Source organism: Camelus dromedarius, chromosome 17 (assembly GCF_036321535.1).
Source record: "Camelus dromedarius isolate mCamDro1 chromosome 17, mCamDro1.pat, whole genome shotgun sequence".
Classification (NCBI taxonomy): Eukaryota; Metazoa; Chordata; class Mammalia; order Artiodactyla; family Camelidae; genus Camelus; species Camelus dromedarius.
The window spans coordinates 41,204,569-41,219,010 of NC_087452.1; the positions used below are offsets into that span (position 1 = coordinate 41,204,569).

At 48.7% G+C, this 14,442-nt stretch overlaps 1 protein-coding gene across 1 annotated transcript in view; it reads left to right on the forward strand.

Annotated features, from left to right (window-relative positions):
* The window catches only part of SCN5A (sodium voltage-gated channel alpha subunit 5), a 100,476-nt gene that overhangs the window by 39,102 nt on the left and 46,932 nt on the right, over positions 1–14,442 (forward strand). Inside the window, exons 9-14 of the mRNA XM_031469975.2 lie at positions 398–539; positions 1,015–1,212; positions 2,196–2,375; positions 3,007–3,378; positions 8,214–8,346; positions 9,254–9,492. Coding sequence (XP_031325835.2) covers positions 398–539; positions 1,015–1,212; positions 2,196–2,375; positions 3,007–3,378; positions 8,214–8,346; positions 9,254–9,492 — 1,264 coding nt within the window. The remainder of the gene's footprint in view (positions 1–397; positions 540–1,014; positions 1,213–2,195; positions 2,376–3,006; positions 3,379–8,213; positions 8,347–9,253; positions 9,493–14,442) is intronic.

Below are 14,442 nucleotides of genomic sequence, written 5' to 3' on the forward strand. Positions count from 1 at the left end.
TCATCCCGCAGCCCCATGGCTTGCCTTTGCCCTGGGCTCCATCCTGTTCAGCTCAGCCTCACCGTTCCACCTGTGTGCCTGCACTGTGCCCCACTCCCCTGAGGTAGGCAGGCAGGGAAAGAGACCTGAGCCAGGCCCTTGGCACTTCTTTTGTGAGGGGAGAGGCAACTTGGACAGCAGCTGGGATGGCATCTCACATGGGCAGAAGGGAGCTGGATTTAGGCCTGGCAGCATACAGATGCATAGAGAAAAGGGGAAGATGGTGACCCACATGGGAGGCACAGCATGAAAAGTTCTAGAGGCAGGACATGGCAGAGTGGCACCCGGTTCATGAGGCTAGAGTCTCAGGGGCGGAGGACCTCTTACAGCATGAGACAGTCAGTGTGTCTGGCCGCAGGACGTGTCCCGAGGGCTACCGGTGCCTAAAGGCAGGTGAGAACCCTGACCACGGCTACACCAGCTTCGACTCCTTCGCCTGGGCCTTCCTCGCACTCTTCCGACTGATGACGCAGGACTGCTGGGAGCGCCTCTACCAGCAGGTGTGTGGGTGCACAGGGCCAGCAGAGGGCTGCCAGGAACAGGCTCAGGGTCCCGCATCAGGGCCCAGGCTGCACAAGGACAGCAACCTTTCCAATGGCCAGAACAGAGGAGGGGCAGGGGACAGGGGACATCCGAGGGATGAGGGCTCAGCAAGCAAAGAAACTTTCCTTTCGCTGGTGGCCAGGTACCCAGCCCTCTATGTAGGATACTCTGTGCTCTGTGAGTGGGGCACTTGTCCACCCTACATGATGCAACATTTCCTCTACCAACCGGAATGTTCTGCCTCCTCCCATGGGTGGAGCACTGCCCCTGTCTGTAGGTCACTCTCTTCTGTAGATGGGATATGCCCTACCCTCTCCCCAGGCTGTGGCCCTTTGAACCCCTGGCACAGCCAGGCTGGGTAACTTGGAATTCATGACCTTGAACCAGAAGGGGGCCCCAGTGAAGATGACCTCTGCCCCCTTGCTCCTCCAGACCCTGAGGTCCGCAGGGAAGATCTACATGATCTTCTTCATGCTTGTCATCTTCCTGGGCTCCTTTTACCTGGTGAACTTGATCCTGGCTGTGGTCGCCATGGCCTACGAGGAGCAAAACCAAGCCACTATCGCTGAGACGGAGGAGAAGGAAAAGCGATTCCAGGAAGCCATGGAGATGCTCAAGAAAGAGCATGAGGTGAGTGAGTAGCGCAGCCAAGGAGGCTCCAGACCAAGCCTTCACCTGATGGTAGATTCCTATACGCATAGTGCCTGCTGGGTGAAGCTGGTGTCCGGAGGTGTGATGCATGCTGGGTAAAGCTGGTGCCTGTTAGGTAACACTGGTGTCCAGAAGTGTGATGCGTGCTGGGCAAAGCTAGTGTGTGGTGGGTGTAGGCATTTCCTGTGAATGTGGTGTCTGCTGGGTAACAATTTGCTACCTGCTGAGTAAAGACGGAGCCTGTTCATGAAGTGTCTGATGGGAGGAAGTGTGCCTGCTGGGTAAATGTAGGCCCTGTGAGTGTGGTGCCTGCTGGGGAAGGCTCTTCCCTTTGACCGTGGTGTCTTCTGGGTGACAAGGTTGCAGGTGGGCAAAGGTGATCGCTGTGAGTCTGCTACCAGCTGGGAAAAAGAGAACCGTCTGTCCATGGACGTGGTTTACCCTAGTCAAGGGGTGTCTTTTGACGGGATAGTAAGGAAGATCCAAAGTTGGAAGCCTGAGCAGGCTCAGAAAATAAGCAACGGAGATTCTGCCCTGGCTACACCTAGTTTCACACAGGAAGGTGCCGGAGGCTAACTGCAGAGCAGGCCGTGTAGGAGCCAGGCCAAGGACATCCACTTCTTTCTCACTGCTCCATGCCACCTCCTCCAGCTCCCATTTTGGCAGCTGAACCTTCTAGAAGATCCTCTGTCACTACCTCTGCTCATCAACATCCCCTCTCCCACATGCCCCCACACTCCCCTCCTCCAAGAGTTGCCCACTTCAGCCCCTACTCTCTTCCTCCTGGGATCTTGAGCTTTCTCAAAACATCCTGGGTCTGTCTGAGCTCATCTGTCCATGATGCCCTCGTTTGGGGGTGAGTGTGCAAGTCCACTTACTGCTGAGAGTTGCCTGGCCTACCTTGGCCTGAGGCTGCACCAAGTCTCAATCACCAAGACAACTTTTCTTCCACCGTCTCCCAGGCCCTTGCCATCAGGGGTGTGGACACCGTGTCCCGCAGCTCCTTGGAGATGTCCCCTTTGGCTCCAGTAACCACTCACGAGAGAAGGAGCAAGAGGAGAAAACGAATGTCTTCAGGGACGGAGGAGTGTGGGGAAGACAGGTTCCCCAAGTCTGACTCGGAGGATGGTCCCCGAGCAGTGGTAATCCCCGGCCGGGGCTTTGGCCCTTTTAGGGTGGCTCTGGCATCAAAGGGTCATCGTGTTAGGCCCCTGGTGCTGTCACAGCCCCCATGGTTTCTCCCCAAGGAGAGCATTCCTTGAGCCCCTCCCAGCTCCTCCTGTTTCCCATGGCCATTCTTGGAGGGGAAGGGGCCCTGGGCAGGGGAACCGGGTAGGTTTGGATGTTATGAAATCCCCAACCTCAGCTAAGTCCACAGCACTGGGGCTGGTACTGAGGGGCACCCCATGGTGTGGATTGGTAGGAGCTCAATGATGTGCCCAAATGAGCGAGGGACACAGCTTGACTGGCCAGGCCTGTCTGCACCACCTGGAGCCTTCTGTCCCCTTCTCCCCTGCCCAGCCTTGGTCCCACTTCAGGCCCAGATAAGGTTCAGTGTCAAAGCCCCAGAAGCATAGGCTTCAGGTGAGCAGAGATCCCAGATGATGCAGGATTGCGCCTCTCCTCTTAGCACCCCTGACTCAGCCCACCCAGTTCCTACATGGCCGACAAAAGCCATCAGTGCTCCGAGGTGAGCTGGGGCTGATGCCACGAGATAGGCTGGGAGCACGTGAAGAGCTGTCTCAGTCCTGTCCTCTCTCTGCGTGCCCTCAGAATCGCCTCAGCATCACCCACGGCCTCAGCAGAACCTCCCTGAAGCCACGCTCCAGCCGTGGGAGCATTTTCACCTTCCGCCGGCGAGACCTGGGCTCCGAGACAGATTTTGCAGATGATGAGAACAGCACGGCGGGGGACAGCGAGAGCCACCGCACGTCACTGCTGGTGCCTTGGCCCCTGCGCTGGCCTAGTGCCCAGGGACAGCCCAGTCCAGGAACCTCAACTCTAGGCCACGTCCTCAATGGCAAAAGGAACAGCACCGTGGACTGCAACGGGGTAGTCTCCTTGCTGGGGGTAGGTGACCCTGAGGCCACCTCCCCAGGGAGCCGCCTCCTCCGCCCTATGATGCTGGAGCGCCCCCTGGACACGGTGAGCCCACCCCCCATGCAGTCCCAGGACAGGCCTGGTCTCCCAAACTGGTCACCAGCGCCAGGTCTAAAAATACTTGTCAAGTATTTACTGAGCACCTGTTGTATACTAGGCTCTGGGGGTGAATGAGCCTACCAAAAGCCTCTCCTTCATAGAGCAGCCAGGCAGACAAAAATCAAAGAAGAAAAATTTGTATATATGCGGATCTGGTACGTAATGGTGATAAACAGGGCTGATAGCTCAATATTTAGCAACTGGTAAGGCAGGGGCACCAGAGATGCCCTGGTGGCCCAGAACCAGTGTCCTAGAGGCCCTGTGTGTGGCAGTTCTAGAGAGTTGCCGGATTGTGGACAGTCCACAGGGTCCTGAGAAAAGGGCTGGAGTTGCATGGGGACACTTATACGGTTCTGGGCAACAATTATTCAGTGAGTTCAAAATATTTTGATACTTGACAAACCAGTAACTTAATATTAGCCCAAATACTAAGTGCTTTGGGAAGACAAAAGTGGGGAATGGGGAGAGGGAACCACCTCTCATTAAGAGGCATTTAAACAATGACCTAAAGGAGACAGGGAGGGGAACCAGGTGAGCAGTGGTTAGCAGAGGGGTTAGCACACAGATTCTGGAGACAAATTGGGTTTGAACGCTGGCTTATCATTTACCAGCTGGATGGCTGTGAGCAAGTCACTTGATTTCTCTGTGCCTCAGGTCTCTTGTCTGTAAAGTGGATTTAAAATACCCACCTCAGGATTGATGCCAGGATGAATGCGCTTATAGGGGCAAAGCAGTCAGGATGAGCATGAGCACGTTGTGATAATGTCATAGTCACATACTGGGATTACATCATCTGGGGGAAACGTGTTCCAGGCCTAGAGAATAGCAGGTGCAAAGGCCCTGAGGTAGAAGCATGCCTAGCCTATTGGAGGAAATGCCATGAGGGCAGCTTGGCTGGAAACCAGGGAGTAAAGGGGGGAGGAGTTGGAGTGATTGTCAGAAAGGTGACAGGGAGGGGCCAGACCATGAGAGGCCAGTCAGAGCTTTGATCACTCAGTCAGCCGATCCCCTGACAGGCTGATGACTGCCCAACCAGCCTTCCAGTGACCTTGCTGACCCCTGCCCCCTAGCACAATGCTCAGAGCAGCCCACCCAGAAATAGGGCAGACGTGTGGCTCAGACCCTGAGGCCTGCAGGAGGTGGAGGACGCCAGACTTTCTGAGGAAGCAGGACAGCACAGTGAGAGGGGGCGCTCACAGCCAAATGGCTTGTTTTGCTACAGCTCAGCCACTTGCTCTAACTGTGGGACTTTGTACAGGTTAATTAATATCTCTCTGTGCCTCAACTTCCTCATCTGTTACGTGGAAATAAAATTAATTTCCGCATCAGAAGGCTGTGGTGAGGACTAAAAGAGTTACAACCTGTCTGGTGCTTAGACCAGTACTTGTCTCGTGCTCAAGTAATTATTATTATTACCTATTATTGTTATTGAGCAGGAAGGAGTAAAGACTCCTGGGGCACATTGCAGAGCATCTGGGGCCCTCATGCTCCTCCGGAGTAGGGAGTCAATGAGAGGGTCCTGGAACCCACTGGGGCAGATGGTAGTTTCTGGGTGGTTCTGAGGGGGCCCCTGGGCATCACCTGGAGGGTGGGTGTCTGGCTTCCCAGGAACACCGAGTGCCAGTGGCTGCAGGCTCTCCTGCAGGTCCCACCCTGGAGCCTCAGCCCTGTGGAATCAGGTCAGCAGCTGGAGCACTAATAGAATTTCCTAATCTCATTAGGGAGAAAATCATCTCATTGTACTGCACATGTCGGGAGGAATCCAAGTTCAAACACTTCATTACTGGGAACTCTGACTTCACCCATTCTCACTTCTGTGGGGCCCATTTGTAACCTTAAAGGGATTAGCAGGCCAAGGGGGTTATTTGCAAAGTTAAAGGAATTAGCGGACCAAGATGGAGATATTGAAAAGTTAGAGAGGCAGCAGGCTGTGGGCCCCTGGAGATGCCTTCTCGGCTTCTACTGGGTCCCTGGTGACACTTCTGCCCAGTTCTAGTCTGAAGACAAAACTCAGTGTTAGACATGGGGTGGATGCTTCCCCCATATGGGAAAAGGAGGGGACTGGCCCAACAAACAGCTCCCTTTAATTTATCCAAATTGTGGGGTGGAGGGTGAGGGTCTACTTTGCCTGCTGTCTGTAGGAGTGCCTGGCCCCGGAGGCAGAGGGGTCAGGGAGGCACCGGTGAACAGACTCTTCTTTCTCCTTTCCTCGTCACCTAACAAGTTAGGGACAGAGCTGAAACTTAACATAAGCCCCTGATTGCCAAGTATTTATCCATCCAACCAACATCTATCCGGTGCCAGCCCTCTGTGTTAGTGCCAGGCAGTGTTTAAGGCTCCAGGGATGTAGCAGTGAACAGAGCAGACAGCAGCTCTGAGCTCGTGGAGTTTATATTGTAGTCAGGAGGGCAGAGAGGCAGCTGATCAATATCTCCAGGTAGCAGTAAGGGTCATGTGATAGAAAGTTGCTAGGGGGAGGGCTGGGGATGGCAGCTACTAATTAAAATGCACGGGGAAGTCATTCCTGTGGAGGTGACATGAAAATTGACCCGCAGATGATTTCAGCAAGCCAGCAGTGAAGGTATGGAAGGAATGGTGTCTTAGGAAGAGGGAACAGCAAGTGTAAGGTCTCTGAAGAGGAAAAAGCTTGACACGTTTACGGGATGAGAGGGCCGGGCAGGGCCGGCTATGGTGGAAACAGGAAGAAGGGATAGAAGATGAGTTTGAGGACTTAGGATTTGGACCATGCAGGCGATAGAAAAGTTTGGATTGGCTCTGAGTAAGATGGGGGAAGTTGCTGATCAGAGGATTGTCATGAGCTGATTTACTCTTTAAGGGAATCTTTCAACTGTGTAGAGAATATCGGGAAGAGAAGAGAGGCCAGTTAGGAGGCTGTTGCAGAAGTTTTGGGAAAGAGATGATGCTGGCTTGCACTAGGATGGTGTATCAGTGATCTGTTGGCAGAATACTGCTGTGTAAAAAACCACCCCTCCCCCAAGTCAACGGCTGACAAGCCTTCATCCTCGTGCTCACTTCTCTGCAGCTTGACCGTGGCTCGGTTGGTGTAGGTTGGGCTTGGCCGGGCAGCTCTGCTCCAGGCTGCACGTTCGCTTGGCTTCACACTGTGGGTTTCTCCACACTCAGGGCTGCTCCTCTTTGAACCAGGCTGAAAGGGTGCCAGCTACCTGGGGAAGCTCCTTTCCTGGAGGATTTCTGGAGCACGAGAGCAAAGCCAACGGCACGAGCACATTTAAAGTGCTTCTGCTCACATCATGTCCCCTAACATTCCCTCGGCCAAAGCAAGTATGTCATCAAAAGGACAGGGAATTTTGCTTCAGTCACAGTAGGAGAGGAAAGAGTAAATATTTGCTGAGTGATAACCCAAACTGTTACAGATGGTAAAGGAGAGAAGTTGGGAGAATTCAGACATGCTTGTGAATTACGCTGGCCAGATCTGTGGCTGCGTGGGACCTAGGGTACTGCTGTTCCGCCAGCTACCTCAGCCCTCTCGGGGGCCTCTGCTTGAATACTTCCATGACTGGGAGCTCACTACACAGCACTTCAGGGCAGTCCCACCAACTGCAAAGGCTGACCTTAACTTGAGCCCAGATCAATCGGGTACCCACCCCAGGCCCTGGCTCTGCCACCCTGGGTTGCCTGGGCCCATCTTTCCACTGACCTACAGAGATTATAGAGCCTCATTCTCGCACGCTGAATAGCCAGTGCCTTCATCAGCCCCAGCCTGGGCTCATGGGCTGTGGTCATGCACGGCCGTGCTGATGTGAAGCCTCTGTGGGCCCCCTGATTCTGTGGGGGACTCTGAGTAAGCCGAGAGAATGTCTGCTTCATCAGGACGCACCCCATCTCCGTCCGCAGGCCTACTGCTTTTCCTTACAAATGTGATGCAGGCACGCTGCAACAAAGCCAATGGTGCAGGAGTAAAAGTGCTTCCCTTTCCCGCTCGATCCCGTTCCCCAGTTATAACCACTTGAACAGTTCAGTGTATATCTTCCAGATGTTTTTCTTGTTTTCTCATCAAACTATTTGCTTGGAAGTGCTCCCATGGGAACACAAGTTGAACGGCCTTGTTCTCTTTACTGTTTGTGTCAGAGTCCAGAGCCAGATTGTGCCCATAATTGATTTTCATATTCTTCCTATTGATCAGTTGTTTTGTTTTTGTGGTAGTAGGAACAATGCTGCAATGAACCTCGTTGCATACGTATTTTTGGTGCATGTGTATAATTATTTATGAAGTTACATTATTAGATGAGGAATTGCAGAGCTGATTTAAAAGTTTCTTGGTAGATATAGCCAAACTGCCTCGGCAAAAGCTCCCACCGGCTATGTCTAAGCATTGTGTTCTGTGCCTCTGTTAATGCTACCTTAAAGCATGGTGGGTATTTTTCAGCTTCTTTATGCTCCTGACTCTAGGGAGCTTGGGGTCAACTAAGACTCCCAGATCATTTTTGCATGTACTAATGTATGTGACAGCATCTGGTTAGTAGAACTTTGTACATGTCATTTCCTGTCCACACTCAAGAATCACCACTGATGAGAGATGGTGAAAAAAAAGAGAATAAAGGAGATAATGATTGGCGGGAGGGGTGAGGGGAATTGTTCACTGGGAGGGAGTTGGGAGCAAAGAAGCCCAGTGCCCAGTGTCCCATCAAGACCCCCATCCTGTCCCCCTTTGACCTCCCCAACCTGAGTCTGGGCCGGCTGCCCGTGGTCCAGCTGGAGCCGTGTCCCAGGCTGATGCATTGTTTCCTGGTTACCCCCAGACCACACCGTCGGAGGAGCCAGGCAGGCCCCAGATGCTGACCCCCCAGGCTCCGTGTGCGGATGGCTTTGAGGAGCCAGCAGAGCGTCAGCGAGCCCTCAGCGCGGTCAGTGCCCTCACCAGCGTGCTTGAAGGTCAGCACCCCAGTGTCATACAGACACTCCCCACTTCCAGTCTAAGCACCCTCACAGTTACCCCAGCCTGAGCCAGGCACGCACCGGCTGTTAGGCCTGCCTTGGACATCCCCACGGTCGTCCCAGGCTTTTCTGTCTGTTGCCTGTCCTAGGTGTCTTTTCATCTGTTCCAGCTTGTTTTGTCCTGAGCATCCTCTGGATCCATGTCTGTTTCTTCCAAACGTGGCCATAGCCATCCTGGCCTGTCCCAAGTGCTTATTGGTCTCATCCTGTCCTCTCCCACGCATCCCCATGTCTGCTGGGATGGTCCTGTCCCATGTATGCCTGTTCTAGCCTAGTCCTAGCCATTCCCAGGTCTACCACAGGCTAGCCCAGGCATCCCACATCTGTCTGAGCCAGTCTCAGTTAGGCAACCCCACATCCCATCCATTCTGAACTTGGCAGCCCCCCTCAATTTGTCCCCTCCTGTCCCAGGCACCCCCCAGCCCTGCACCTGTCCTAACATGTCCCAGATAGCCACATCTATTCCTGCCTCTTGGGTCCTGAGTGTCCTTATATCTGAATTCACCTGTCTCAGATATTGTCTCAGCCTGTCGTCCTCTGAGCGTCCCTACAGCTATGTGGGATGAGCCCACATCTGTCTTAATGTGTCTTGTCCCAGTTTTCCCTGCATGCATCCTGGCTTTCTGTCCTGGGGGCCCTCTACTCCCGTATTTCCAGAGTAAGGAGCCAGAACACAGGCCACTCTTTCCGTTAGCCTTCCTTGCCCCTCTCATTGCCCCCTGTCATGTGGCAGCCTGTCATCTCCCTGGGCAAGTCATACATCTTTTCTGGACTACCACGAGTTATATAAGAGTCAGTCAGCACAAACAAACCAGCTCGCTGGCTCTCCCACCCCGCCCCGCAGAGTTGGAGGAGTCTCACCGCAAGTGCCCGCCGTGCTGGACCCGCTTTGCCCAGCGCTACCTGATCTGGGAGTGCTGCCCGCTGTGGATGTCCATCAAGCAGAAAGTGAAGTTCATGGTCATGGACCCATTCGCTGACCTCACCATCACCATGTGCATCGTGCTTAACACACTCTTCATGGCACTGGAGCATTACAACATGACAACTGAATTCGAGGAGATGCTGCAGGTCGGAAACCTGGTAAGGGGCCGTTGGCAGCTGACTCTCAAACGGGTGTCCTGGTGTGAAGGACCAGCCTTCATGGGTAAGGGAGGAGGGACTCAGAGCAAGAAAGGGTCTTCTGAAGGTGGAAGTCATTGTGGAAGACATACAGGAGGAAGGAGTGTCAGGATCAGCTTCTAAGGAGCTGGGAGATGTCGTTGGGAGTGAGAGGTTATGGATAAAGATGCACAAAGGCTAGAAAATGAAAAGTGATTTGAGGACGCGCCTGAAATGTGTGGGGACGTGAGATATGGCAGTTAGTAACGGAGGAGGAGAGTGTGTGCAAAAAAAGGCAGTTCTTTTAGGGAAGGGGTGGACGGATGGCTGGATGAGAGAAGGAAGAAGGGAGGGTAGAGGGATGGGTGGATGGAGGGAAGGAGGGGGCAGTAAATCAGGCAAAGCCAGGTTTGAGTTCTGACTAAACTACTAACTGACCTCGAGCAAATTACTTAGTCTTAGTAATTGGCACAATGAGTATTTGTTGAATTTAATAAGTGTAAAATTAGGATGACAGTATCAACCTCATAGGAAGCTAATGAGGATTGAATAAGATAATGCGTGTAATGTGCTTGGCTCAGAGTTTGATAAAAAATAAGCACTCAAAATAAATGATAGCTGTGGTTATTATCATTGTGGCTGGTATTAAAGAGCTGTCCCTGGAAGTCAGAAAGCCTGGGTTCTAATTCTGATTTTTTTTTTTCTGGAGACCAAATCAAGTCCTACCTCTTCACTTTAAAGTTGGAAAACTGAGGCTGGAGAGGTGATATCGTGGTGGCAGAACTGGGCATGTAGCTGTGTCTTTTGACTCTGAGGGACAGGGTCCTCCTGGTCTGTCCAGGCCAACACAGAGTCGGCCCCTCTCCAGGAGATCCTAGGACAGGGCTGCAAAGAGCCTGCTGGCTTCTGAAAGGAGCTCCTGAGATCGGCACTGAGGTTGAGTCGGGGGAGGGGGACATTCCATCCAAGTTCTCTCCTCCCTCAGACCCAGCCCTGTCGGTCCCAGCTGCACAGGTGACCCCCAAAGGCAAGCAGGTCTCCTACACTGTGAAATGTGAGGAATTTCTGCCTTTATTGCTTTCCATGTCCAGAATTCTGGATAGTTCTCTACAAGGTTTATTCAATTTTTTTTTTCCCACAAATGTGAGTCCATTTTGTTGTAATTCTGCTTTTCTTTCTTTCTTCTGTACAGAAACAGAAGGGAAAGCTGGATCTTAGTCTGTAGGAGTCTCGTGGTACAATTGTGCCTGCCTTGTGTTGGGTAGTCTCCAGGTGGTGGTCATGCAGGGTTTCAGTTGAATGCAGTTTCAGTGGAATGTGACTGTTGGGTTGGACTGAGCAGCAAGTCAAAGTGATGTAGAGCCCTGGTGGCTTCTCTGGGCGTTAAGTTGTGACTGAATTGCAGTCGTGTTAAACTCATAGTTCAGTTAGTATTGATAGACCACGTAGTTGGATCATAGCTATATTTTGTTTTGTCTGGGTAGCTTTATTGCTAATATGTAAGGTTTTGATTGTCTTGAAGTTAATATATTTTAGACAGTTTAAATGCGAAATGTAAAGAAACAAAACCACAAAAATAAGCATGGGTAAATAATCTTGATATGGAAAAAGCCTTTCTAAGCACATCACTGAAGACAAATTACATAAAGGAGAAGATTGATAGATTTAACTAACATTTAGCTCATCATATAAACAAAGATAAAAGGCAAATGAACCTTCTGTTCCTAGCAGTATTGTGCCCAAGAAAGCCTGCAACGTCTCCAACTGAAATAATTAAGAATATAGCAAAAAAAAAAAAAAAAAAGACTAGAGCAAACATTCTTTGACATGCATACCAAAGTTCATGAGAAGGTAACAGAAATTCTCAAGTGCCAAAAACAAAGAGGAACTTAAAAATTATAGCAGTAAACATGTGAAATGGTTCTGTAGTTGCCCTGAGGGTGGGACAGGTGCTGATTTGAGTAATCCTGGGGGTTTAGATTTCAGTGAATGTGCATAGACGAGACTTGTCTTTGGGACAGTGCGGGTAGGGTTTGGAACTGAGTAGCCCCATAAGAATAGGACCCCACGTTCAGTAAAAGGGTGAACTAGAAAAAATCCACACACTGACCCCGGGAAATGATGAAGAAGGAAAGTTGTCTGTCTCAGCCAGCGCTGGAGAGGAGGGGGGAAAAAGTAACCTCTAAAAGCCTGTGACTGTGAACTTGGCCCTATATAGATCTGGAGTTCAGATTTATTCCAGAAATTTCCTGGAACCTATGCCTAAAAAACTCACACACAAAGTGATCCTGGTAATCATAGCTAATGCTTGTTGAACACCTCATTTCTGATAACAACCAGTTAGGAGGTGCTATCATTATTACCACTGTTTTACTAATAAGGTAACAGAGGCACAGAGTGGTGAAATAACTTGACCAAGTTCACACAGCTGGGAAGTGACAGACCCAAGATTCAAGTCCAAGCAAGTTGCAGCCAGAGCTCGTGTGCTCATCCATCGCCCTCTGCTGCTATGCTGCAGCTCTGGCTCTGTTCCCCACTGCGTCCAGTCCAAAATAAACTGGAGGTCTTTGTCAGCAGGGGAGGAGAAGGAAAAGGAGAGAGAAGGAAGGAAAACAGATCTAACGTTATTTTCCAGATTATGTTGTTATCCATAGAAATAATCCAAGAAAATCTACAGGAAGGCTATTGGAACTAGAGTTCAGCCATGTTGGTAGGTACAGGCTCGAGATACTAAAATTTATTCTGCTTCTAGCCAGCATCAGTGATCATTTGGAGAAAATAATTTCTACAAGTTAATACTTAAAATAGGAATAAAAACGATGAGGAATCTAGGAATAAGTGTAGACGATTATAAATTTTATATAAAAATTATAAAATCATTGAAAAATATAAAAAGAGCTAAATTAGTGGAGTGGTACGCCATTTTTATGGGTGAAAGTCTGAATATCATAGCGATATCAGTTCTTACCAAATTAACCTAGATGTTTAATGTAATTTCGATCAAAATCCTAACACATTTTTTTTTCATGGGACTTGACTAGGCAATCCTAAAATTCACATGGAAAAGTAAAGTCTATCAAGACAAATTAAGGAATAAGGTGAGGAACTTACCCTACCACGTATGAGACAGATTATAAAGCCATAGTAGTTAAAACATGATAGTATTTTGTATTGGTGCAAATACAGAAAAATGGACCAGTGCTACAGAATTAAGAACTCAGAAATAGAAAATGCGTGTTTGGAGACTTGGTGAATTACAGAGATGGCATGATAAATCAGAAGGGAAAGGATAGATTATTCAATAAATAATGCTGGGAAGAATGGTTACCTCTGTGGCAGAAAATAAATGTAGATCCCTACCCACGCCATACTCATTAATTAGCTGCAGGGGATTGAACTCAACACCTAAAGACAATAAAATAAAATTTTAAAGCTTTTAGAATAAAAATGGGGGAAAACATTTAAAATTTGGGGGTTGAAGGCTTTCTTCAACAATACAAAATGTTTATCCTGTGAAAGAAAAGATTGCTAAATATACCTATGTTAAAATTTATAATATCTGTACAGTAAAGGATATGGTAAACAAAGCAAAATGACTGCCGCAAACTAGAAATTGATGTCCTTAAAAGTACTGATTATACATTGAATGCTTTACGCATCAATAAGGAAATGAGGGACAACCCAATGGCAAAAACACAGCCACAACAATGGAGGGAGGAAATGACAGGCAAATCTCAGAAGAGGAAATTTAGATGGTTGTAAACAAATGAAAAACACAGAGGAATGCAAATTAAATCAACATTGAGATACTATTTCTCACCCATAAGAGAATCAAAAATAAACTTCTCTGTGTTGGCAACTATATGAAACAGTGGGAACTCACACTTTGTAAGAGTGAGGATTTGGCACGTTTCAGGGAACAGTTGTACAGTATCTGGTGAATAAATCATGGATCTGCATACCCTATAACTTAACAGTTTCAGACATATATATATTCCTAAAGTCTCACACGTCTGTACAAGGAGACATGCACTGTGCAGCAGAGCCCTTTGCTGCACTGCCAGTCACAGGGAGATCTGGAATCAAGAAAGTATCAATCCATCCACTTAAAAGTGGGTAAGTAAATACAATGAAATACTGTGCACAACTGGAAAGAATACATACACATTTTTCAATGTGAATAAGTCTCATAAGCATGATGTTAAGAATAAAAGGAACTTGCAAAAAAGAACGCATATGACATGGTCCAATTACATCAACTTTAAAAAAATGCGAAAATACTATACATCATAACTATGAAAACATGCATGGGAGTCATAAACGTCAAATTCAGGCTGATGATTACCCTGGAGTGAATACAAGTCTGTGTCATTCTGTCCCAGGGTTTTACCTGTGATGGCACGTGGTAGTGAAGACTTGGCAGCAAAAGCCAACTGTTAAGGATCACGTCAGGCTCCATCATGTGGGCCAGTGGCTTGACTTCTCTGTATCGCACTTTCCCTATCTGTAAAATGGGGATATGAACAATAATATCTCATAGGGTTATTGTGAGGATTTAGTGATTCAATATACTTAAAGCACTAGTACTGTACCTGGCATACAGTACATGCTATTTAAGTCTTTGCTATTACTTTGCAAGGAAAAGTAAAACAAAATTTGAAGGAAATATGGCAAAAAGTTAGTATTTGGTACTTTGGTAGTAAGTACAAAGGAACTCATATTATTCTATACCTTTTATGTGCTTAAAATATTTTGTAATTTTTTTTGTGTCTGTATATTTTTACTGAAGTATAGTCAGTTTACAATGTGTCAATTTCTGGAGGACAGCATAAAGCATCATATATATATTTATTTTCATATTCTTTTTCACCATAACTTACTATAAGATATTGAATATACTTCCCTGTGCTATACAGTATTAACTTGTATTTA